Consider the following 25,884-nt stretch of genomic DNA (forward strand, 5'->3'; position numbering starts at 1 on the left):
CTAGAATTGTGTAAAATCTTTTTCTTTTCCATGAGAGTATGTTTTGTGTATTTGTTGTGTGTTATGCCTACATAGTTCTCATTTGGACTTACACTTTAGTGGCCACTTGGCTTATTTTCATTCCTTCCCATGTTATATCATGTTGATTTGTACATTAAGAAAAAGTATTAGAGATTATTTGGTAAAGCAGTGTAGCGAAAGAGGGAGAAGAGCTTACTTAGGCTCTGGACTCCGCTGACATGGGATCAAGGTCCAGCTCCTCTAGTTGCTAGTTGTGAGGTCTTAGACAAATTTTCTAACTTCCTAAGCCTTGGTTGCCACACCTGTCAAAAAGAGAAAATAATACTTCATAGAGTGTTATTAGGTTAAATGAGAGTATATATAAAGCACATAGCGGGGCGCCTGGGTGGCTCAGTCGGTTGGGCGTCCGACTTCAGCTCAGGTCACGATCTCACGGTCCGTGAGTTCGAGCCCCGCGTCGGGCTCAGGGCTGATGGCTCAGAGCCTGGAGCCTGCTTCCCATTCTGTGTCTCCCTCTCTCTCTGCCCCTCCCCGGTTCGTGCTCTGTCTCTCTCTGTCCCCAAAATAAATAAAACGTTAAAAAAAAAAAATTTAAAGCACATAGCATAATGCCTGTTGTGTAGTTAGCACACAAACAGTAAACATCATGGTCGTTATTATTATTGCAAATCCAGTTAAGAAAATTGAAATCTAAAACCTATATTGAAAAGGCTTTGTGGATACTGTAGTTTTAGCAGTTTAGCACAATATAAATAATTTAGCATCGAATATTTTTTAGCAAATTGAATGTACTTTTTTTTTTAAAGCAAATTGAATGTATGAATTATAAGAGTAACACATCATTAGCAAGTAGGGTATATCCCAGAAATGCAAAATTGGTTTGAAAATCATTCAGTGTAGGGGCATCTGGGTAGCTCAGTTGGTTAAATGCCCGATTTTTGACTCGGGTCATGATTTGTGACTTATGAGTTCGAGCCCCACGTCAGGTTCTCTCCTCTCAGCACAGAACCCACATGGGGTGTAAAGATTGCCTGCAAATAAAATATTAAAAACATAAGTAAAATAAAAATTTGCCCGGAGTTGAGGCATCTGGCCAGCTCAGTTGGAAAAACAATGCAGCTCTCAATCTTGGAGTCGTGAGTTCAAGCCCCCCATTGGGTTCAAAGATTACTTAAAAAATAAACATTGCTTAGAGTTGAAATGCCTTTTAAATAGGGAAAAAAATATCTGCCCTTTATTGCTAGCTTTAATATGTGGGTGTGTTTTTAGTGATCTTTTATACCTCCCTGCAAATCACAGAAAAAGAGAAAAAGAAAAATGAGCAAAGGATACAATGTTTATAGATAATTTATAAATGAGTACATTTAAATGGCTGATAAACACGTGAGCTTATAATGTATGAACAAAGATACTTGTTGCTACATTATTCATAAGAGCAAAGAAAATAAAAAAAAATCTGCAATGTTTAATAAAGCAGATTAGTTAGGTGAATTATGTTATCTCCATGATGCAGTCTGAAAATTATAGAAGAACATTTGTTGTTATGAGAAGATTTTAGTAGTTTACTACAAAATTTAACAAAAGACAGATTACAAGATTGTATAGTATAACTGTTTATAAAATAATATATTTAAATATTTAAAATGTTAAGATATATACCAAAATTTTAAATGGTTATCTTTGACATTCTAAGAGATTTGTTTTTGTCTTGTGGTAGTTACTGTTTTTTGTGCTCTTTAGTCTTAAAAAATTCTTTTGCATTGAGTTATAATGTAGTATCTTTGATTTAAAGAAATCTTCAAAGAGTAGTTTGAAGGTTGATAATTGATACTACATGGGTATTCATTATGCTGTTGAACATTTTATAAGAAAAATTTGCTGGGACACCTGAGTGTCTCAGTCAGTTGAGCGTCTGACTCTTGGTTTTGGCTCAGGTCATGATCTTCCGGTCCAAGGGACTGAGCCCTGTGTCAAGCCAAGCCCCAAGTCAGGCTCTGCACTGACTCTATGGAGCCTGCTTGGGATTCTCTCTCTCCCTCCCTCCCTCCCTCTCTGCCCCTCCCCTGTTTGCTCTCTCTCACATTTTCTCACTCTCTCAAAATAATTAAATAAACTTAAAATCTTTAATAAAAAATAAATTTTATTTATTTTGAGAGAGTGAGAATGCAATAGAGAGTGGGGGAGGGGCAGAGAGAGAGGGAGAGAGAGAATCCCAAACAAGCTCTGTGCTGACAGAGTAGAGCCTGACCAGGCTGGGCTTGATCTCACAAACCCCGAAATCATGACCTAAGGTGAAATCAAGGGTCAGTCGCTCGGGGTGCCTGGATGGCTCAGTTGGTTAGGCGACCGACTTCGGCTCAGGGCACGATCTCACAGTCTGTGAGTTCGAGCCCCACGTCAGGCTCTGTGCTGACAGCTCAGAGCCTGGAGCCTACTTCAGATTCTGTGTCTCCCCCCTCTCTCTCCCCTTCCTCTGCTCTCTGTCTGTCAATAATAAATAAACATTAAACAATTTTTTTTAAAAAAAGAAAGAGTCAGTCGCTCAACCTACTGACCCACCTAGGTGCCCTGAGATTTTGAATTTTGACATAAAGATCTATTGATGATATATTGATGATCTGTTAATGTTCTGTAATCCCTCTTAGCCTTATAGAAACAGGTAGTGAGTTTTCCTGTCTGCTGACAGCCAGCAATACTATGATTCCTGGATGAGTTGTTACTGATTGTATATTGGTAGTGTAACTGTTGGTTGACTCATTTATGATAAGAGTTATATATATTTGTAGATTCTCATTTTATTCTTTTAAATAAATAATATAATAACGTGGTATAAAAAATTTTAAAGGTATACAGCAAGGGCGCCTGGGTGGCTCAGTCAGTTAAGTGTCCAACTTTGGCTCAGGTCATGAGTTCATGGTTTGTGAGTTCAAGCCCTGGGTCAGGCTGTATGTGGACAGCTCGGATTCTGGAGCCTGCTTTGGAGGCCCTGTCTCTTGTTCTGTCTCTTGCTCTCTCTCTCAAAAAGAAAAATAATAATAATAATAATAAAAAGGTATACAGCAAAAAGTCTTCTTCCTATTCCCAATTCTGGGCCACCAGTTGCCTGCCTTGGGAATGTTAAAGCCCATGGCCAACGACCACCAGGAACATATCTGTAATCAAAAATAAGTTCACATGTATTTAGCTTGCTACAGCAAGGAATGACACACACCAGAATAACTGTGGGGCATCTCAGAAGGAGGCAGTTAGCAAAGAAGATACACAGGGTTTTAGGAGCTGAGGTTAGTTATAAAGTGATTTTAGGGTGGAAATTAGTTTCAGCAGGGATTGGCTAAAATCTGTAATTTAGGTGAGTTGCTGGGATAGGCAATGGTTTTATCTTTAGTACACAAGAGTCCCTGAGAAGTTATAGCTAGATCACTTTGACTATGGTATTGGAACATAATGAGCTAATGTTTAAAGAAATCTGAGCTTGGATAGTATGTGATGCACATTGTGGTTTGGTTTGGTTCAGTTTATCTGTTTTATAAGTCATGGTGTTTTTCAGAGTGTTTGTGAGCACTTTGTGGTTTCTCTTTCAATTCTTAGTCTCTGCTTTTGATCATTTTTTTCTAAGCTGGAGGATTTAACCTTTAGGGGAAGTGATCAGTCAAGATATATATCATTGTTAGGTAGGTTGTGAATGTTTATCAAGCTTTTGATGGTAGGAATTTTGACCTCTGTAAACACCACAACCCTGTTCTGTTTCTTAGATGATCATGTGTTAAATCATCTGGCATGATAATATCTGACTGTAGCATTTAAGACCCTGGAAATCACACATACATGGTTTCTGCAACAAACAAAACCTCAAACGAGTTACTATTAAAGTTTGAAATAATGTCCTATATGTACTATTATCTATTTGGATCTTCGTTTAGTAACCAAGTAAATTTTTCTCCTTTAATTTTGAATGTGGATTATTTGCCTTACCAGTGTCTGAAGAATTCATCCTTTATGTAAAAGTGATTGTCAAGGATAAAGGTGTTGGTAGTACTAAGAATAAAGGACAGGGTGTTTGTTGACAGTCTGGAATCTTTTCTTTTTCTTTCTTTTTTAAAAATGTTTATTCAGTTTTGAGAGACAGAGAGAGATTGTGAGCAGGGGAGGGGCAGACAGAGAGGGGAGACACAGAATCTGAAGCAGGCTCCAGGCTCTGAGCTGTCAGTGCAGAGTCCAATGCAGTGCTCAAACCCACGAACTGTCAGATCATGACCCAAGCATAAGTCAGACGCCCAACCGACTGAGCCACCCAAGTGGCCCTCTTTTTTTTTTTTTTTTAATATTTTATTTTTTTGAGAGAGAGAGCAAGCGGGGGGCGGGGTGCAGAGAGGGACGAAGACAGAGGATCTGAAGTGGGCTCTGTGCTGACAGCAGAGAGCCCGATGCAGGGCTTGAACTCATGAACTGCAAGATCATGACTTGAGCCAAAGCTGGACGCTCAACCTACTGAGCCACCCAGGTGCCTGACAGTCTGTAATCTTGAACCGGCAGAGAAGAAAATAGCCATGAGGATAAAGGACAAAATCATGCAAAGTACATGGTAATCAGTGGCTTCTGGGCATCTGAGAGGTTGTGTTCTGATGATCTTGGAAATAGGTGGTCTATTCACATTGTTGTCTTCTTTTGGATCAAAACAGTTCTGAAAACCCAGATTCAGCCACAAGGTCTGTCTGTAGCAATGATGTCAGCAGTACATGTAATTCATTCTCTGCAGCATCAATAGTTGTAAGTGCATGATGCATACCTTTATAGAAGTTCTTTCGATATATCTCCACACAGTTCAATACTTGATCTTAGATTATAGATGGCAACTTTAGGTGAATGTAAGGAAAAAGCAGAAACCACTTGTGGATATTGAGCTATAGGCTTTAGTTAACTTATTATATTAACCAGCATTGTTAACCAGAATCTTCTACTGATGTATGTAATCAGGTGTTTTTTTTTTTTTAATGTTTATTTATTTTGAGAGAGAGAAAGAGAGAGCAAGTGCATAAGCAGGAGAGGGGCAGAGACAGAGAGGGAGAGGGAGAGAGGGAATCCCAAGCAGGCTCCACAGTGTCAGCATAGAGCCTGACATAGGGCTCGATCTCACCAACTATGAGATCATGACCTGAGCTGAAACCAGGAGTTAGACACTTAACTAACTGAGCCACCTGGGTGCCCCCATAATCAGTTTTATAAGGAGTTAGTCACTGATTATCCTGAAAGTAAGAATGTGCTATGCCAAATCTCCAGGCCTTTTATTTACCCTATAAAATGTATCATGAATTTCACCAGTACAAACTTATTTAAGCCTCGAGATACAATCTGTGTAGACAGCTGTTGTGTCAGTCTTTGTATATGAAGGTTTGTTTCCTTTAACCTGAAAGATACACAAACATTGAAGCATATTTTACTCACACATGATTAACTTAGGAAGGTTGAACTCTTTATCAGGTTTTTTTTTTCTTTTAACCCAATTTTAATAAAGCAAAAAAGCTCTCATAATAGTTTTGAGTTAATTAAAAATTGGAGAATGCCAAACAAAGCTAATAATTTCTGTAATCCTTTAAAAACATTTTTAATAAGATGAAGGACCAAATCTTTATGTTGCCTAATGATCATTTAGCATAAACCCAAAGATGTCATAGGTGTCAGAAGCATCTTAACAGTTTTATTATTCTGAATTTGCAGAAGAAGAAAATCAAAGAGAATTTTCATTTGACAAAATGTAAGTCATGACTATCCAAAGAAACAGTTATAGGCAGTTTTTTAATTTATTTTATTTTTTAATTTTTTAAAAGTAATCTCTACCTCTGATGTGGGGCTCAAACTCAAGTCCCCAGGATCAAGTCTCCTGCTCTACCGACTGAGCCAACCAGGTGCCCCCAGGCAGTATCTTCAAAAACAGCGATAAATGACAGTTAACTTTTCCCTAAAAGTAAGGAACTTAAAAAAAAAAAAAGGTTTATGACTAGACTATTTCAAAAAGCAGAGAGAGTTAACAGAATATTTTGATGATGTAAGGGATGTTTTATCTGGGCACAAAACATTTGCTTTTTTTTTTTTTTTAACAAAGCAAAGCTATTTATTTATTATATTTTTTAATGTTTATTCACTTATTTTTGGGAGAGGAGAGGAAGGGGCAGAGACAGCGGGAGGGAGAGAATCTCAAGCAGGTTCTTTGCCATCAGCACAGAACTGAACATTGCTGTAACGCATGAACCGTGGGATCGTGACTTGAGCTGAAACCAAGAGTTGGACCCTTAACTGACTGAGCCACCCAGGAACCCCTAATTTTTCTTTTTTAACAAAATGAAAATTAAATTCTAGATTTAGTCTATTATTCATGAAGAAGCTACATTAAAAGGATTTATAAGGTTTTATTTTTTATGATAAACCTCTCATATTTGACCAATTTTGTCAAAAATTTTAATATATTTCTTCCTTCAAATTCTTTTTTTTGTAACTGTTACAAACCCAGACAAATAAAGTGTACTTATTCTTAGACCTTCTTCCCTTACAGTGTATTGTCAAATTTGTTTCTCACTAGATTCTTTCACATCTTGGTACAACCAGAAATTTCTCTTTTTTTCCAGCTTTATGGAGATACAATTGACATATAACATGCATAATTTTAAGGTATGCAATGTGTCGATTTGATACAGCTATATATTTTGGAAAATGATTACCACCATAGGATTAGCTAATGACATATAACACCACATAATTACCATTTCTTTTTGGTGGTAAATCATACGTTACTTATTTAAGACAAAGTTATCCTTTTTATTTCTAGATAAACAAAAGCATTTCTGATACTATGCATTCATATTCCCTTGTCTTCACACACATTCTTTTTTATTCCTCCAAAATCACTGTAACTGCAAGACAATATTAAAGTGAGAAGGAAACTCTGGAGGTGTTAGGAATTGCTCTCACTGAGTAATCTCATAGCTTCCCAGAGAGTTGAAATTTTTAAGGGCTTTTAATTGTTTCTTAAGGATTAATCTTGAAATTCTTTCTAGGGTGATGCCAACTAGCCTTTTCCAGGTTTTGCATCTTGTAGGCACATCAAAGTATGGACTAATTGATTTGGGAGGCCTACGCAAGGCTGATTTTTTTTTTTTTTTTTCAGTAAACTTTCTGCTTTTTACCCTGGGGTTTGGGAATTCTTTCAGGGAGGCAGTTTTAGAATTTGAATTGCATTTAAAGAATGCAAACCGTTGGATATCAGAGTTCTGGTTCCTTTTTTGCTTTCGAGGTGCCTCTCAAACAATCTTGTTCATGTCAAAATTTCCCCAAGAAGACATTTGTAATTCAGAATTTTTCCTTCGTGAAATTATTGTTGAGTTATATTCATAATCTGAAAACAGGAAAGAAGTAGATAGAGAAAGCACAGAGTAGGCGTGGATTTAGACTGAGAAGATTCTTATGTGACCTACGGTAATTGGTGAGGATGGGGCTTTTGCAACCACCTGTCTCCAGAAGACATGAAGTGACACCAAAGATTGGCTGTCATCATTTGAGGACTTAGCAGAACCTCAGCTCCAGGCAGACAGAACTAAGCAAAACATATCTCAAGATTATAAGGACTAAGGAAGTCCTTAAGAAGTTTTAGGAAATGTGACCCAGTACAAAGTTTATGTAAAGACACTGGTCTGATAAGACCTCCTGGACTTGTCAGCTTTTGGAGCTGGCTGGAAGATATACATATTAGGCCTATGTCTGTCCTATGCTGTGGAGTTCGTCTTACAGATGCATGACACTCAAGATACTGAAAAAGGGGTGCCTGCCTGGCTCAGGCCGTAGAATATGTGACTCTTGATATTGGGGTTGTGAGTTTAAGTCCCATGTTGGGCATAGACCTACTTAAAAAAAGATACTGAGCAAGTAGGCAGATGATAGGAATGCTGTTAATTAGGTAGAAGCCAGACTTCACTCATGAACAGTATAATCGATAAGACTTAAAGTCAGAGGACCCAACTATCACCTCAATCCTGAAGTGCTCAACAAAATTACTGAGGCTCAGATACCTCACTGTCACAGGCAGGATGGCCTTGAGCAGGTAGAAATCAGTGGTCACATACGTGCACACTGTGGCAGAGAGTCATACGTCTCCCCAGGAAAAGGAGGTCGGCTGAATCTTGGAAATGCCAATTGTTAAATAGTAGGACACCCATAAACCACCTACCAAAGATCATCCAGGATTTATTTGTAGTTAAGAAAAAAAAAAGTTAGGTTTATTTAACCTGCTGCAACAAGCAGAGAGAACTGGAGGAACTTGGGATCTTCTCAAAATGGGAGGACAGTTAAGAAAGGCTGCTCATTGAGACTGTTGTTAGATTAGGGACTGTTGTTAGATTTTAGGGTGGAAGTTTGTAATCTGAGCAAGGATTAGATAGAATTTGTGTAATAGATGAGTTGGTAGAACTTGTGAAGTTCTAGTGTAAGATCATATGTAGTGTTGTGCAGTTACTATTAAATTAGTTTGTGTGAGGTCTTATCTTGGAACATATGGATTTGAAGGATCTGGTGTTAAAAGGAGTTTGAACTCAATACAAAAAAAAAAAAATCTGATTAAGAAAAGTGGAGAAGACTTGAATAGACATTTTCCCAAAGTAGACATATAGATGGCCAACAGACACATGAAAAAATGCTCAGCATCACTGATCATCCGGGAAATGCAAATCAAAACCACAATGAGGTATTACCTTACACCTGTCAGAATGGCTAAAATCAAAAACATAAGAAATAACAAGTGTTGGTGAGGATGTGGAGAAAAGAGAACCCTGTGTGCTGTTGGTGGGAATATAAATTGATATAACCACTATGGAAGACAGTACAGAGGTTCCTCAAAAAGTTAAAAATAGAGGGGTGCCTGGGTGGCGCAGTCGGTTAAGCGTCCGACTTCAGCCAGGTCACGATCTCGCGGTCCGTGAGTTCGAGCCCCGCGTCAGGCTCTGGGCTGATGGCTTGGAGCCTGTTTCCGATTCTGTGTCTCCCTCTCTCTCTGCCCCTCCCCCGTTCATGCTCTGTCTCTCTCTGTCCCAAAAATAAATTAAAAACGTTGAAAAAAAAATTAAAAAAAAAAAAGTTAAAAATAGAAATACCACGTGGTCCAATAATTCCACTACTGGGCATTTACCCCAAAAAGTGAAAACAATTCAGAAAGATACACCCGTCCCTATGTTTATTGCGGCATTATTTACATTAGTTAGGATATGTAAGCAGTCTAAGCCTGGGTGTCCATCGATAGATGAATGGATAAAGAAGATGTGGGGTGTGTGTATATGTGTGTGTGTATGTCTATATACATATAGATGTACATACAGTGGAATATTACTTGGCCATAAAAAAGAAAAGAGACCTTGCCATTTGAGGCAATATAGATGGACGTAGAGGGTGTTAGGCTAAGTGAAGTAAGTTGGACAGTGAAAGACAAATACCATGTGATTTTACTTGTATGTGAAGTTCAAAAAATATAACAAATGAACAAACAAAAAAACAGACTCAAATACAGAGAACAAACTGGTGGTTGCCAGAGAGGAGATAGGTAGGGGAATGGATGAAATAGATAAGGAGAAAAATGGAAAAATAAAAAGTTTGAGCATAGATAGTCTGTGTTGCATGTTGTGGTTTAGTTCTGTTCAGTTTATCTGCTTTATGAGTCATAGTACAGTTATAAGGTGTGGCTTCTGTTTTCAGTTCTAAGAGACAGCCCATGTTAGTTTCTTGTGTATTTAAAACTGTGTTTATAATTGTTGAAGGGACGTAGAAAATAATTTTGAAAGAATTCTGCATTAGTTTTCTTTCTTTTTTATTTTTTAATATTTATTTATTTTTGAGAGAGAGAAAGAGAGAGTGGGAGAGGGGCAGAAAGAGAGGGAGACAGAATCTCAAGCAGGATCCAGGCTCCAAGCTATCAGCACAGAACCTGATGCGGGACTTGAACCCACGCTGGGAGATCATGACCTGAGCTGAAGTCAGATGCTTAACCAGCTAAGCCACCCAGGTGCCTCTGCATTAGTTTTCTATTGCTGTGTAACAAATTACCACAAACTCAATGGCCAATTTTTAGCTCAAAGTTCTGTGGGTCAGAGTCCAATCATGACATGGATTTCTCTGCTCAGGGTCTCAAAGGCTGAAGTCAGAGTGCCCACCAGGCTGAGTTTTCATGTGGAGCTTCTGGGGAAGAATCTGCTTTTAAGCTCATTGAGGTCATTGGCAATTCTTGTGGTGGTAGGAATGAAGTCCCTAATTTTGCTGTCTGTCAACTAGGGGTCACTCCCAACTCCCAGAGACCACCTGCATTCCTTGCTAAATGGCCCTCTCTATTAAAGCCAACAATGCAGAACGTGCACATGAAATCCCTCTTGTGCTTCAAATCTCTGAAATCCTACATATCTGACCTCTAGATCCAGATTTAAAGGTCTCATATGATTAGGCCAGGCCCATCTAGATAACCTCATTTAAAGGTCAGCTGATTTGGAACTTTTAAATTTTGTTTTTTAATGTTTATTTATTTTTGAGAGAGAGAGAGAGGGGGACAGAGCATGAGTGGGGGAGGGGCAGAGAGAGAGAGACACATAATCTGAAGCAGGCTCCAGGCTCTGAGCCATCAGCACAGAGCCCAACAGGGAGCTCAAACTCAAGAACTGCGAGACCAAGTCGGACGCTTAACCAACTGAGCCACCCAGGGGCCCCTGATTTGGGACTTTTAAAAAAAATGTTTATTTATTTTGAGAGAGAGAAAGAGAATGGGGGGGGAGCGCAGAGAGAAGTGAGGAGAGAGAGAATCCCAAGCAGGCTCTGCATTGCCAGCGCAGAGCCCGATGCAGGGCTTAATCTCATGAATGGTGAAATCATGACCCAAGCCGATGCCAAAAATCGGTCGCTTAACCAACTGAGCCCCCCCAGGCACCCCTGGGACTTAAATTATGTGTGTAGACTTCCTTCACAGCAGTACCTACCTCACTGTTTGCTGGAATAACTGGGATGAGATGTGTGTATATCATGGGCCATGAATCTTGGGGAGCCTACCTCCAGCCTACCATAATGTCTTTTTAACATTTTAAGCATAAGCCTCTGGGTCATCTTAGTAACTCTTGGTGGTTTATAGGTGTAACTTAAATTTGAGGTTGAATTTTTGAATGTTACTGGTAAGAGTCAGCTTGGGATACAGCTCTGCTGATATGAGAAAAGTCTTATTCGTAAAACTGAATAACAGAAGGAAAGTTATTGCCAATGGGATTGCTTTTTTCCCCCTTAGTGTCTATTACTTTTCTTTCAATAAAGTTTATAAAAACTTGGAAAAACTCGAATGTAGGGCAAAGCAGATAGAAAAATAACAAAAATCACCTGTAGTCCAAACACTCTTCCTTATACTTTTATCATTTTCTTCCAGTTTTTATTGTTCAGTTAAAAGAATATTATTATAATCATGTATATATGAAATAATTATATATACTGACTTCCTAAGTATATGTTTTTTTCTGATTATAAAAGTAATACAGGGGCGTCTGGGTGGCTCAGTCAGTTAAGCATCCAGCTCTTGATTTTGGCTCAGGTCATGATCTCATGGCTCATGGGATCAAGTCCCAGGTCAGGCTCTGCATGGGATTCTCTCTCTCCCTCTCTGCCCCTCCCCTGGGTGTGTACTCTCTCTCTCAAAATAAATAAATAAACATTAAAAAAATAAAAGTCAGTCATTGGAGAAAGTTAAAAAAAATAGGAAAGTAATAAGAAAAATAAAATAATTTAGAATCTTGTTACCCAGCACTAATACTTGGGTATATTTCCTTAGTGCCTGTTCTAATGCATTCCTTGGTCACAGATTAGATCCTATTGTATGGATATATTTTTTTTAATTTTTAAAAATGTTTTTATTTCTCATGCACTATGAAATCATGAGCTGAGCTGGAATTGAGTCAGACACTTAACAGAGCCACCCAGGCTCCCCTGTATGGATTTATTTTTAAATAGAGTTAACACTGGAACACTTGTAGATTTTAAATAAGAGGCATTTGACATATTACTTACTGCCTAGTCATTTTTTTTTGTCCTAACCATTAAAATAACTTCATTGATTCTGTATAAGTTTGTTTTAGATTCATAAATGTGTTTTTTATTTTTAAAATTTTATATATGCTTGTAGTTGTATATATTTGTTGTATATATTTGTATTGATATAGGTTCATAATTCAGTATTTAATGAAATAGTAAAAGAACACACAAAAAACTCCATTGCTCAAATTGATTCACTCCCTAAGGGTCCCTGACAGCTGAGTTTTCACTGTACCTTGTTTATTATTATTATCAATGGGCCAGGGACATCAGTGTTTCCATTGGCTCTTCCCTCTTGCTCCTTGGGACAAGATTCCCCTGGTTCTGGCATCCCTGTGGGGGCAGCAGTTTAGGAGAAAAAAACGCTTTGAAAAAATTTCTCAAAAGAACATTCCAGACTTAGTAAAACAGAGCACTATGTGCCCCCTCTCACCTCTTCTCCTGGTTTCTTATATTATCATGCCAGAATGTCTCAGCTGAAGGTACTGACTGATATCAGTTCTCAGTGCAGTGTCTTTCTGCTGAAACACTGACAGACTGGGCTTTTTTTTTTTTTTTTTTTTTTTTTAGAAAGAGAGAGAGTGAGCACCTGCAAGCCTGGGCAGAGGGAGAGAGAGAATCTTAAGCAGGCTTTACATAGAGCCCAACTCAGGTTTGATCTCATGTTCCTGGGATCGTGACCTGAGCCAAAATCAAGAGTCCAATACTCAACTGACTTAGCTACCCAGGTGCCCCTAGACTGGGCTCTCTTGGCTATGTGACTATTTATTTATTTATTTATTTTTTATTTATTTACTTACTTACTTATTTAAGACAGAGAGAACAAGCAGGGGGAGGGCAGAAACAGAGGGAGAGAGAGAATCCCAAGCAGGCTCCACACTGTCATTGCAGTCACCAGCCATGTGATCATGACCTGAGCCGAAACCAAGAGCTAGAGGCTCAACCAACTGAGCCACCCAGGCTCCTGTCTTGCTATGTGAGTTTTTAAATAATACGGAAAATCATTACTTGAGTTACTTGGCAGTGAAAATAGTTTATTACTTACTGTGCTTCTGCTTTTGAGGAGAGAGGGGAGGGAAAGACAGATATTTTGTTATGTAATTTTCCTTGCAGAGTGTCCAAAATGTAATTTGGATGTGGTCATCAACCATGTCAAGAGAGTTTCTGTTTTAACAATGGGATGAAAAAAATCATTCCAGAAACACCTTTCTGGGACTGGGAAGGAACTGAAATGGAAGTTGTTGTGCACACGGGGAGAAGTTTGATCTCAGAGTTGCATAATCTTGAAATCAACCTGGACTTCTGAGTCTAGGGTTCAAAGTAGATAAAAGCTAGACTTGAAAATCTTTAGTACCATGATAGCTTCATTTTAAACTGGGAACTTGCCATTTTATTTTGAATCAAGTATTTTAAAAATGTATACTTTACATGGATAGTTTATTTTTGCATTTTTATCCCTTCTGTTTATTTAGAAGGAAAAAATCTTGATTATTTTTTTTTCAACGTTTTTTATTTATTTTTGGGACAGAGAGAGACAGAGCATGAACGGGGGAGGGGCAGAGAGAGAGGGAGACACAGAATCGGAAACAGGCTCCAGGCTCTGAGCCATCAGCCCAGAGCCCGACACGGGGCTCGAACTCACGGACCGCGAGATCGTGACCTGGCTGAAGTCGGACGCTCAACCAACTGCGCCACCCAGGCGCCCCAAAACCTTGATTATTTTTTAACAACTGGCTAATCAGAAAATATTTAGTTTATGCAACTTCTAATATAGCACCCTAAATTATTTTGAAACATTTAGGAATATATCTACTTTAATGTTTTCTCTCTAATAAGTGAATAAATATTCTCATTTGGTAATAGCTTGGAAAATATAGGACAGCCATTTATTTTTTTTCTTATTATTATTAAAAAAATTTTTTAATGTTCATTTATTTTTGAGAGAGAGCAAGAGAGAGAGCACGAGTAGGGCTCAAACTCATGAACTGTGAGATTGTGATCTAAGCCAAAGTTGGATGCTTAACCAACTGAGCCACCTAGGTGCCGCCCCTCTTCTTATTTTTTAAACATGCCACTGCATGAATTTTTTAAAATTATTTTTTATGTTTATTTTTTTGAGAGAGAGAGAATCCCAGGAAGGCTCTGAGCTGTCAGCAGAGAGCCCGATGTGGGGCTTGATCCCATAAACCACAAGATCATGACCTGGGCCAAAAGCAAGAGTCAGACGCTTAACAGACTGAGCCACCCAGGCGCCCCTTAAACATTCTTACCACAAATCAACAGGCTGTATATCTTAAACTTACACATTGTTACATGTTAATTGTGTCAATGAAGCTGGGGGAGAAAGGTCACTTCAGTTGCTATAAAAGGCCAAGAATAGAGGAGTGGAAAAAGAGACCAGTTAGAAAACTGTTGCAGTAATCTGGAAGACACAGTCATAGCTAGACTAAGGTAGTAGTGACGGATGTGTTAAAAATTATTGAATCCAGAGTTTATTTTATTATTTTATTAGGGAATATTTATTCAAAGCAATTAAAACTGCTGCCTCAAAAAAATATACACCTTGGAAAACCTCCCCCCACTTTCAAAAGACAGAAACTCAGTGTGACTGCATCTGCTTGGAACTCCTGCCTACACTGTACTCCCAACATAAATGAGGGCTAGCTGGAGACTTTTTGAATTTAAAGTATATTTTAAAGGTAGAATCAGCTAGGGGTGCCTGGCTGGCTCAGTTGGTAGAGATCAGGTAGGGCATGTGACTTTTTAAAAATTTTTTTTAAACATTTATTTATTTTTGAGAGAGAGAGAGAGAGAGCAAACAAGCTGGGAGGGGCAGAGAGAGAGGGCAACACAGACACAGAATCTGAAGCAGGCTCCAGGCTCCGAGCTGTCAGCACAGAGCCCCATGAGGGATTTGAACCCACAAACCACTAGATCATGACCTGAGCCTAAGTCGGGTGCTTAACTGACTGAGCCACCCCGGCGTGGCATGTGACTCTTGATCTCAGGGTAATGAGTTCAAACTGCATGTTGGGCACAGAGCTTACTTTAAAAAAGGAAAAAAAAAGAGAGGCACCTGGGTGGCTCAGTTGGTTGTGTCTGACTTCAGCCCAGGTCATGATCTTAACGGTTTGAGAGTTCAAGCCCCACATTGGGCTCACTGCTGTCATTCCAGAGCCTACTTCGGATCCTCTGTCCCCCCCTCACAGCCCCTCCCCTGCTTGTGCTCTTCCAAAAATAAACATTAAAAAAAAAAAAAAGAGCTAGTCTTGCTGATAAATTGGGATTTGGGGAGAACTGGGGAAGTCAGGATTAAGGGAAGATCCCACAGGTTTTTGGCCTAAGCACCTGGGTTTAGCAATGTTTCCATATATTTAGATGGAAAAGATTAGAGGCAGTCTGGGAAATAATAAGTTTAATTTTAGACATGTTATTTTTTTTCTAGTTTTATTGAAAAATAATTGGCATACATCACTGTATAACTTTAAAGCATATAGCATGATGGTTTGATTTAGATATACAGTAAAACATTGGATTTTGAGTAACTTGTTCTGTGAGTGTTCTACAAAGCGAGTAAACATTTCTAATAAATTTTAACTTGATAAAGTAGCAGTGTCTTGCATAATGAGTAGTACGTGACACTCAATATCACATGATCACAACTGGGCCAATGGTTTTTGAAATTTGCTTTGATATACGAGTGCTTTGGATTACAAGCATGTTTTTGAAACAAATTATGCTCATAAACCAAGGTTTCACTGTATTTTGAAATGATTACCACAGTAAGTTTGGCTAACACCCATCTTTTCATATACATACAATAAAAAGAAAAAAAAGGAAAAAAAATTCTCCTTGTGAATAGAACTCTTAGGATTTACTCAACAACTGTTCTATCATATAGCAGTATTAGCTGTGGTTATCATGTTGTACATTATATCCCTAGTACTTTTTTACCTTATACAGGAAGTTTTTTATCTTTTGATTATAGTCCTCCATTTTCACCTCCCTTGCCCCAACCACTACCTCTGGCAACCACAAGTCTGTTCTTTTTTTCTGTGAGTTTTGTTTTGATTTGAATCCACATATAAGTGAGATCATACAGTATTTGTCTTTCTCTGTCTGATTTATTTCACTTAGCAAAATCCTTCAAGGTCCGTACATGTTGTCACAAATAGTAGGACTTCCTCATATTTTATGGCTGAATAATATTCTGGTGTGTGTGTGTGTGTGTGTGTGTGTGTGTGTGCGCGCGCGCGTGTGTATCACAAGTTCTTTATCATTCATCCATCAGTCCACTTTTATGTTGTTTCCATGACATGTTAAATTTTAAATGCTTATTAAACCTCCAAGCAGATATTAAATAGGCTGTTGGATTTAAGAGTCAAAGGAGAATTTAGGCTAATCATTTTTTAGAAGTTTTATGATGAAATCCTTGGTTGTATTTGTAAAAACAACTCTATGATCATGCTGTAAATTGTATTATGAAATGAAACATTTTCATAATTCTTAGTTTCGCATTTAAAGATAAAATGCCAAATTGTTTTCCCCCACAGTTTACTGTGTATGTTTATTTTATGTGGATACACTTTAAGTGGCCTTTCTTAGTACCAGTCATCTTTGAATAACAAGTACCTCCTCTACTCTTCAAAAAAAAGAAAAATACTGTAGTTTTATTACCCATGAATTATTACATTTCTGGATAAGTGATGTTTCGGTTCACATTTTTTTTTTTAACTGTGTAGTGGTGTTTTGAGACCCTTCAACCCTCTGTTAAGTCTCCTTTCTCATTGGTAAGGGTTGTAGTTTATAAAATAACAGACCTATATTAAAGATGAAGGGACTGCTCTCCCCCCCAAATTAGGATATGATATAACCAGTAAAGCAGTAAGTAACTTGAGCGCTGACACTAGTGACATTTTGGTTCTTTCATTTAAAAACGCTTACTTCAGGGGTGCCTGGGTGGCTCAGTTGGTTAAGCTTCTGATTTCAGTTTGTAAGTTCGAGACCTGAGTCAGGCTCTGTGCTGACAGCTCAGAGCCTGAAGCCTGCTTTGGATTCTGTGTCTCCCTCTCTCTCTGCCCCTCTCCCCACTCACACTCTGTCTCTCTCTCTCTCTGTCTCTCTCAAAAATAAATAAACATTAAAAAAAAATAAAAATAGAGTTTTAAAATTTCACTCGAGAACTTATTTTATTTTTAAGTTTATTTACTTTGAGAGAGAGAGAGTGAGCACAAGTGGAGGAGGGGCAGAGGGAGAGGGAGAATCCCAAGCAGATTCTGCACTGTCACTAGGAGCCCAACTCAGTCTCATGAACCAAGAGATCATGACCTGAGCCGAGATCAAGAGTCAGACGCTTAACCGACTGAGCCAGCCAGAAGCCCTTAAAAATGGGGTTTTAAAATTTAATTGGAAAGTTCCTGCTATTTCCTATCATGACCAAACTTAGCTAGATTCCCTTTAGTCTTCTCAGGATGGTGGCTGTTCCCATTCTTCTATGAATCAACCTCAACATATTGTGTATACAACTGTCTAATAAAGGAAGGAAGTTGTAATTTAGGGCTTCTAAACATAGCTAGGAGTAACTTGAGAGGGGATAGGACCCACTCCTTTAAAGTTGAAGATTCTTTTCTTTTGATTTGAAGGAAATTGAATTTATTTGCCCTTACCTAAAAACTTAGGATTCTTCTGGAACTTTCTGTTATGTATGTTGTCTCAAGCCAATCTTAATTCCTCTTAGTGTTCCTGGATCAGCTGTGTCCCATTTCTCTTAGCTGGGCATAATCCCCTTGATCCATTTCAACCTTGCTTTTGCTTTCATTTAATTAGGTGACTTGTTTATTTGTTTTAAGTAAATTGCAACTAGAGACTTTGAAAGAAAGAAAAAATATCTTTCTAACTTTTTTTCTCAGAAGTTCTTTAGGTTGCTTATCTCTTTCATAACTTATATGATACATAAGAAAAATGGTTTCCTATTTTGTAAACTGTTACCTGATTGCAACAATAATGGAGGAAAATTATTTTTATTAGTAGGTATAATACTAGTGGTAGAAGTCAAGTAATATTTTGTGGATCTCTTGTCTCTGGAACTACCTCTATATATAATAATACCTTTTTTGTCAATTCCAATATATTTGATTTTGTATTATTTCATTTTATTTTTAGTTTGTTAACCAATTTCAATTATTTACAAAGTGGGGATTAAAAACAAGCTGGCTTCTTATGGGGTTCATTTCAAAATGGGGAAGGGCAGATTGGCTAGCTAGAAATTGAGAGTAAGAGTTTGAAAACTGAAAAAGAGGTAAACTAGGTATGAAAAGGGGAATGATTAAATGTGGTATCTTCCATTTGTTTTTCTGGATCAAGATTTCATAGGACTGAGGGTTCTCTGAAGTCACAAACAAGCGATTAAGTATATCTCTTGATTGAACCTCATGTAAGTTTCTCTAAAGAAAGTTTCTCTAAGACTTCCACTCTTAGGGGCACGTGGATGGCTCAGTCAGTTAAGTGTCTGACTCTTGATTTAGGCTCAGATCATGATCCCATGGCTCATGGGATCAAGCTCAGAGTCGGGCCTTATGCTGACTATGGATTCTGTCTCTCCCTTTCTCTTTGCCCTTCTCCCGCTCATGCCTGCATGCATATACGAATTCTCTTTTGCTCTCCCTGAAAATAAATACACTTAAAAAAAAAGATATACTCTTAGTTTGGGCAACTTTTCCACCTTTTTATGCTAAGTATTTCAACCATATTAGAACAGTAGAGTGAATAGTATTATGAACTTCCAAGTAAACATCATCCAGCCTCACTAGTTATTATTGACTCCTTACCAGTTTTTTTTTTCATCTGTACCCCTGCTTATTCCCTGTCCTCCCACTGTTGTGAAGCAGATTCCAAATAGCATATAATTTCATCTGAAAATATTTCAGTAAGAATCTCTAAACTATAAAGGATTTTTGTTGTTAACCACAACCATATTGCCATTACATTTTAGTAAAAATTTAAGTAAGTTTGTTTAGGACTTACCTTTCACTCTGTCTTAAAGACTCACCAGATAAATAAATAAAAGATTCATCATAATATCTTATACAAATTAACACAAATTAAACTGATTTATCTTTCAAATTGGAATACTTGTGAGAGTAAAAGGGGGTGCTATTAACAGTTATGCTAGGACAGCAGTGGAAATCTAGGACTGTCCTGATTAAACTGGGATATATGTGGTCCTCTCAAAGTAATATTTGCTGTTTGGATAGCTACATTTTTTCAATAAGCTTTGAATTGCCTAAATTAGTCAAGTTGTAGCTAGGAGCATGATGAAACTTACATTGAATTTTCAAGTCTAAAAATTAAAAAAATTTTTTTAAAATGTTTTTATTTATTTTTGAGACAGACAGAGACAGAGCATGAGCAGGGGAGGGGCAGAGAGAGAGGGAGACACAGAATCCGAAGCAGGCTCCAGGCTCTCATCTGTCAGCACAGAGCCCGACATGGGGCTCGAACTCACAGACCGTGAGATCATGACCTGAACAGAAGTCGGATGCTCAACCGACTGAGTCACCCAGGCGCCCCTCAAGTCTAAAATTTTTATAGTGCCTGTAGATTTCAACTTGTTTTTTTTTTTCTTTTTAAGTTTTTTATTATTTAAGTAATCTCAATGTGGGGTTCAAACTCACAACCCTAAAATCAAGAGTTGCATGCTCCTGTGACTGAGCCAGCCAGGCACCCCTCAAGTTAGTTCTCTCTCTTTTTTTTGAGAGGTTTTATTTTTTAATTTTTATTAAACATTTTTTTCTTAATGTTTATTTTTTTTTAATTTGAACTTATTTGATTGATTGATTGTGATTTTTTAATATGAAATTTATTGTCAAATTGGTTTCCATACCACACCCAGTGCTCATCCCAACAGGTGCCCTCCTCAGTACCCATCACCCACCCTCCCCTTCCTCCCACCCTGCATCAACCCTCAGTTTGTTCTCAGTTTTTTTAAGAGTCTCTTATGGTTTGGCTCTCGCCGTAACTTTTTTTTTCCTTCCCCTCCCCCATGGTCTTCTGTTAAGTTTCTCAGGATCCAAATAAGAGTGAAAACACTTGGTATCTGTCTTTCTCTGTATGACTTATTTCACTTAGCGTAACACTCTCCAGTTCCATCCACGTTGCTACAAAAGGCCATATTTCATTCTTTCTCATTGCCACGTAGTATTCCGTTGTGTATATAAACCACAATTTCTTTATCCATTCATCAATGGATGGCTTAATATTTATTTTTGAGAGAGAGAGGCAGACACAGAATCCTAAATAGGCTTCAGGCTTGAACCCATGAGCTGTGAGATCATGACCTGAGCCAAAGTCAGACACTTAACCAACTGAGCCACCTAGGCACCCCTAGAGATTTTATTTTTAAGTAACCTCTACACCCAGCATGGGGCTTCAACTCAAAACCCTGAGATCAAGAACCACACACTCCACAGACTCGGCCAGCCAGGTGCCCTCAACTTGGTTCTTTTTTTTTTTTTTTTTTTAAAGTTTATTTATTTCTTTTGAAAGAGAGAGAGAAAGCACAAACAGGGAAGGGTCAGAGAGAGGGAGAGACAGAATCCCAAGCAGGCTCTGCCCCATCAGCGCAGATCCCAATGTGGGCTCAAACTCATGAACTGTGAGATCATGACCTGAGCTGAGATTAAGAGTCAGTTGCTTAACTGACTGAGCCACCCAGGCACCCCTCAACTTGGTTCTTTTTTTTTTTTTTCTAGGTTTTTTTAAATGTTCATTTTTGAGAGAGAGAGAGAGAGAATATGCATGTGAGGGAGGGGCAGAGAGAGAGAGAGGGAGACAGAAGAAGATCTCAAGTAGGCTCTCTCTGCCCTGTCAGCACAGAGCCCAATGTAGGTGGGCTTGGACTCAGGAACTGTGAGATCATGACCTGAGCCAACGCTTTAACTGACTGAGCCACCCAAGTGCCCCAACTTGGGTTTTTTTTTGTTTTTGTTTTTTTCCAATTTCTTCACATCCTTTCCAATACTTTTTATTTTCTGTTCTGTTTTTGTGTTTTTCTTATAATCATTCTACTTGGTATGAAATGGTATCTCATTGTGGTTTTAATCTGCATTTCCCTGATGATTAGGGATGTTAAAGATCTTTTATTGACTTATTGACTGTTCATGTATCTTCTTTTTTTAATGTTTTTTTCTTTCTATAATTAATTTATTTTTTATAATTTACATCTAAGTTAGCATATGGTGCAATAGTGATTTCAGGAGTAGATTCCTTAATGCCCCTTACCCATTTAGCCCATCCCGCCTCCCACAACCCATCCAGCAACCCTCTGTTTGTTCTCTATATTTAAGAGTCTCTTATGTTTTGTCCCCCTCCCTGTTTTTATATTATTTTTGCTTCCCTTAACTTGGTTCTTAATAACACTTTCATAAAAGTAGAAGTGGAACCATCAGGCATAAATCACAAATTACAATGAACCCCTTGTTTAAATGTATGGTTTATAGGCTTGTGGATATTAGATCATAGAGAATTAGAATACATTATACAGTAGAGTAGGTAAATGAAATGATGGTCAAGTCTAAAATGTCAAAGGTTTTTTCTGTTAAAGTTGGTAATTCACCATATTAGATTAACTTTATACCCAGCATAAACTGAAATTAGTTTTTAGCATTTTCAGATTAGAAAACACAGCTAGACCTTCTTTATCTATTCTTCTCAAGTTTATGCTGTGTTACTATAGCAAGTAATTCTCAGAAATAGCTCCATCCAGTTAGTGTTTGCTTATTATCAGTAATACTTTAAGCAACTACCTTTTTAAAAAAATTTTTTTAATATTTATTTATTTATTTTTGATTTTATTTTTTATTTTTTAAAATTTACATCAAATTAGCATATAGTGCAACACTGATTTCAGGAATAGATTCCTTAGTGCCCCTTACCCAATTAGCCCATCCCCCCTCTCACAATCCCTCCAGTAACCCTCAGTTTGTTCTCCATATTTATGAGTCTCTTCTGTTTTGTCCCCCTCCCTGTTTTTATATTATTTTTGCTTCCCTTCCCTTATGTTCATCTGTTTTGTATCTTAAATTCCTCACATGAGTGAAGTCATATGATATTTGTCTTTCTCTGACTGACTAATTTTGCTTAGCAGAATACCCTCCAGTTCCATCCATGTAGTTGCAAATTGCAAGATTTCATTCTTTTTGATTGCCGAGTAATACTCCATTGTGTATATATATATCACTTCTTCTTTATCCATTCATCCATCGATGGACATTTGGGCTCTTTCCATACTTTGGCTATTGTTGATGGTGCTGCTATAAACATGGGGTGCATGTGTCCCTTCGAAACAGCACCCTGTATCCTTTGGATAAATGCCTAGTAGTTCAATTGCTGGGTCGTAGGGTAGTTCTATTTTTAGTTTTTTTGAGGAACCTCTGTACTGTTTTCCAGAATGGCTGCACCAGCTTGCATTCCCATTAAGTAGCTACCTTTTAATAATAAAGTATACATCTGTGATTGCCCCGATCAGGAGCTGAAGTCAGACTTTTAAAACACAATTCCATTAGGCCAGTTCTTTGGAAAAATAAATACCCTTTAGTGTTGAAATTTCTTTCCTTTCATTTTCTTTAACCACAGTTTCAGTTTTAATACTTTTTCTATAAGTAAAAGATAACTCATATCATCTAGTTCTTTATTTTTTAGTTTATTTTCTGTTTGTTTTTTTTTTAATTCTTTTTGTAACGTTTATTTATTTTTGAGACAGAGAGAGACAGAGCATGAATGGGGGAGGGGCAGAGAGAGAGGGAGACACAGAATGGGAAGCAGGCTCCAGGCTCTGAGCCATCAGCCCAGAGCCCGACGCGGGGCTCGAACTCACGGACCGTGAGATCGTGACCTGAGCTGAAGTCGGACGCTTAACCGACTGAGCCACCCAGGCGCCCCTATTTTTTAGTTTATTTTCTGAATCGGCTTCAAGTCTTTGACGTTTATATGTAAAACAGTATAATTCATACATCCACACACTGACTTTGACTTTGTGGCCTTTTTAAAAATTAGAATCAATCTTCTGTAACATATAGTATCTTAGATTTTTTTCCCCCACATGGTTCTGTTGCTGTGGATTTGAAATCATGTGATGTATTAGGTTTAATTTGTTACATTAAAAAAAAATGGGTTCACAGTTCTCTATGCATTTAAGTATTTTGAATTACTTTTTCTCTCTTTCTAGCTGTCCCCTTTCCTCCAACCCAACGGCTTACTTTGAAGGAAGTATTTGAGAATGGGAAACCTAAAATTGATGTCTTAAGAAACCATTTGGTGAAGGAAGGGCGACTGGAAGAGGAAGTAGCCTTAAAGATAATCAATGATGGGGCTGCTATCCTGAGACAAGAGAAGACTATGATAGAACTAGATTCTCCAATCACAGGTATGAGAAATATTTGGGTGGCACTTCGATTTGAGCTTATTTGAAAAATTATTACAAATAACCAACTAAAATGTGTGATAATTTTTCTAGGAATTATGAGGTAGTCTTAGGATTGTTTGTTGTTTATTGAAGAAATACAACTTAAAATATCTCATATTTCCTTTGGGACTATTCAGTATTGATAGATTGACTACAATTATAGAATAGTCCAGTCAAAAGCTAAAGTGATTTCAGTTAAAAGTTAAACTGTGATCTTATTGATGTACTGCCCTTTCTCTTCTAAGACATCATTTTTCACCTCACCTTATGCCCTTTTTTTCCTAGTGTGTGGTGACATTCATGGACAATTCTTTGACTTGATGAAGTTGTTCGAAGTTGGAGGATCACCTACTAACACACGCTACCTCTTTCTGGGTGACTATGTGGACAGAGGCTATTTCAGTATAGAGGTAAAAATTAAATTGGATACGTGGGAACTTTCATTACCTTTTTTTAGAACTTTGCTTTCTGTTCTTCGGTAGAAGAAATTAAAATGAGAACACTGGCAGAACTTATAAACCTTGTTACTTTTAGTAATTAAGGTGTTAGAAAAATGTTTTCATTGGTGTAAGAAAGTTCTATTCCTTCTTGTAGCTTCTATATGTGGTAGACATATAGAAGGGGCTATATTAAACCCAGCTTTGCAGGTAAGTCAAATGTTTACCAACCTTTCCTCTTTGAAGATAGTGTACAGGCTGTATATAAATGGCATAAATTGCTATTCACCCTAAACAGGATTTGGATTAGCAGACACTAATTCTAAAACCACAAGCTGGTGGGCTGTAATTTACTCTTAGATTAACTTCCAATGCTAAACCACCAGGCACTTAGTTTACTGTAGGAATAATTTTTGATACTGTTATGCATAGTAAGCACTTAATAAATGTTCATTGAATAAAAAAAAATGATTAAAATTAATGAAGTTAATGGAAACTCAAAATTTACTTTCGTGTATTTTGAAAACTGAATGAAGAGAAAAAATGATTGGAATTAAAGTATAAGCTGTTGTGTATAAAAAATAAAACTATTTTAGAACATCATGCAAAGACTTGAGTACAGTGGAACCATATTCATATTCAATATCAATTGATTTAGCTGTACATGCTTGGCAAATAAAAGGCAAGTAACTTTTGAAATAGTACAGGTAATTGAATTTATAATGTGCCCAAGAATAAGCATGAGATGAGAAATTGAGTCCGCTTGCTGTTCTTGTAGTCTTTAGTCCTGCCTCTCCCTCATAGTGTGATGGTCTCAGTGTATTTAGTGTGTTTCTAGTGGTTAAAAGTTTATTTGTGCAGCATCACTCCTAAATCCAAGTCAACTCTCTCACCTAGTGCTTAAAGAAGCAGTGGTTATTCTAAAGCTGGCAGAACTCTTTAGTTAAATAGATGTGTCTAAATTGATGAATCAGAGAAGTTCAGAGTTATGTGCCAGTGCCCCAAATTAATTTAGTGTCATCTGTGAGGACAAAGGTTAATGGTAGAAGCTAAGAAAATTATCTTCTTGCCCTGCTGCTCAGTAAATTCCCAAGGTCTCCAAGTACGTACCTGAGATGAGTGGAGATGATACCTGCAGACTGTATCATTGAAATGCTTCTCTATTCCAAGTATCCTAAGTGTCCATTGGTAGGAACACCTCGGTCGCTCAGTTAATTGTCTGACTTCAGCTCAGGTCATGACCTCACGGTTCATGAGTTTGAGCCCTGAGTCAGGCTCTGTGCCAACAGCCTGGAGCCTGCTTTGGATTCTGTGTCTCCCTCTCTGCCTCTCCCCTGCTCATGCTCTGTCTCTCTCTCTCTCAAAAATAAACATTAAAAAAATTTTTAATTAAAAAATTGTCCATTGATAGATGAATAAATAAGATGTAATAAATATATATAATGGATATAATATAATAGAAAATTACTCAGACATAAAAGAGAATGAAATGTTGCCATTTGCAACAACATGGATGGACCTAGAGGATATTATGTAAGAGAAATAAGTCCAAGAAAGACAGATACTTATGATTTCACTCAGGTAAGGAATCTATAAAACAAAACAAGTGAACACACAAAACAGAAGCAGACTTATTTATAAACACCAAGAACAAACTGGTGGTTGCCAGAGGAGAGGGGAGTAGGAAGTCAGGATATAGGTAGAGGGGATTAAGAGGTACAGACTTCCAGTTATAAAATAAATAAGTCGTGGATGAAATGTACATCACAGGGAATATAGTCAAAATACTGTAATAACTTCATATGGTGACAGGTGATAACTATCCTTATTGTGGTGAGCATTGCATAATATATAGGATTGTTGAATCACTATGTTGTA

General features: G+C 37.7%; 1 protein-coding gene across 2 annotated transcripts in view; it reads left to right on the forward strand.

The window, feature by feature from the left end:
* PPP3CC (protein phosphatase 3 catalytic subunit gamma) overlaps positions 1 to 25,884 on the forward strand; it is a 98,578-nt gene that overhangs the window by 16,444 nt on the left and 56,250 nt on the right. For both annotated transcript variants that reach the window (XM_049631551.1, XM_049631550.1), the window contains exons 2-3: positions 23,333 to 23,530; positions 23,855 to 23,979. In XM_049631551.1, coding sequence (XP_049487508.1) covers positions 23,333 to 23,530; positions 23,855 to 23,979 — 323 coding nt within the window. The remainder of the gene's footprint in view (positions 1 to 23,332; positions 23,531 to 23,854; positions 23,980 to 25,884) is intronic.

This window comes from Panthera uncia, chromosome B1, assembly GCF_023721935.1.
Source record: "Panthera uncia isolate 11264 chromosome B1, Puncia_PCG_1.0, whole genome shotgun sequence".
NCBI lineage: Eukaryota > Metazoa > Chordata > Mammalia > Carnivora > Felidae > Panthera > Panthera uncia.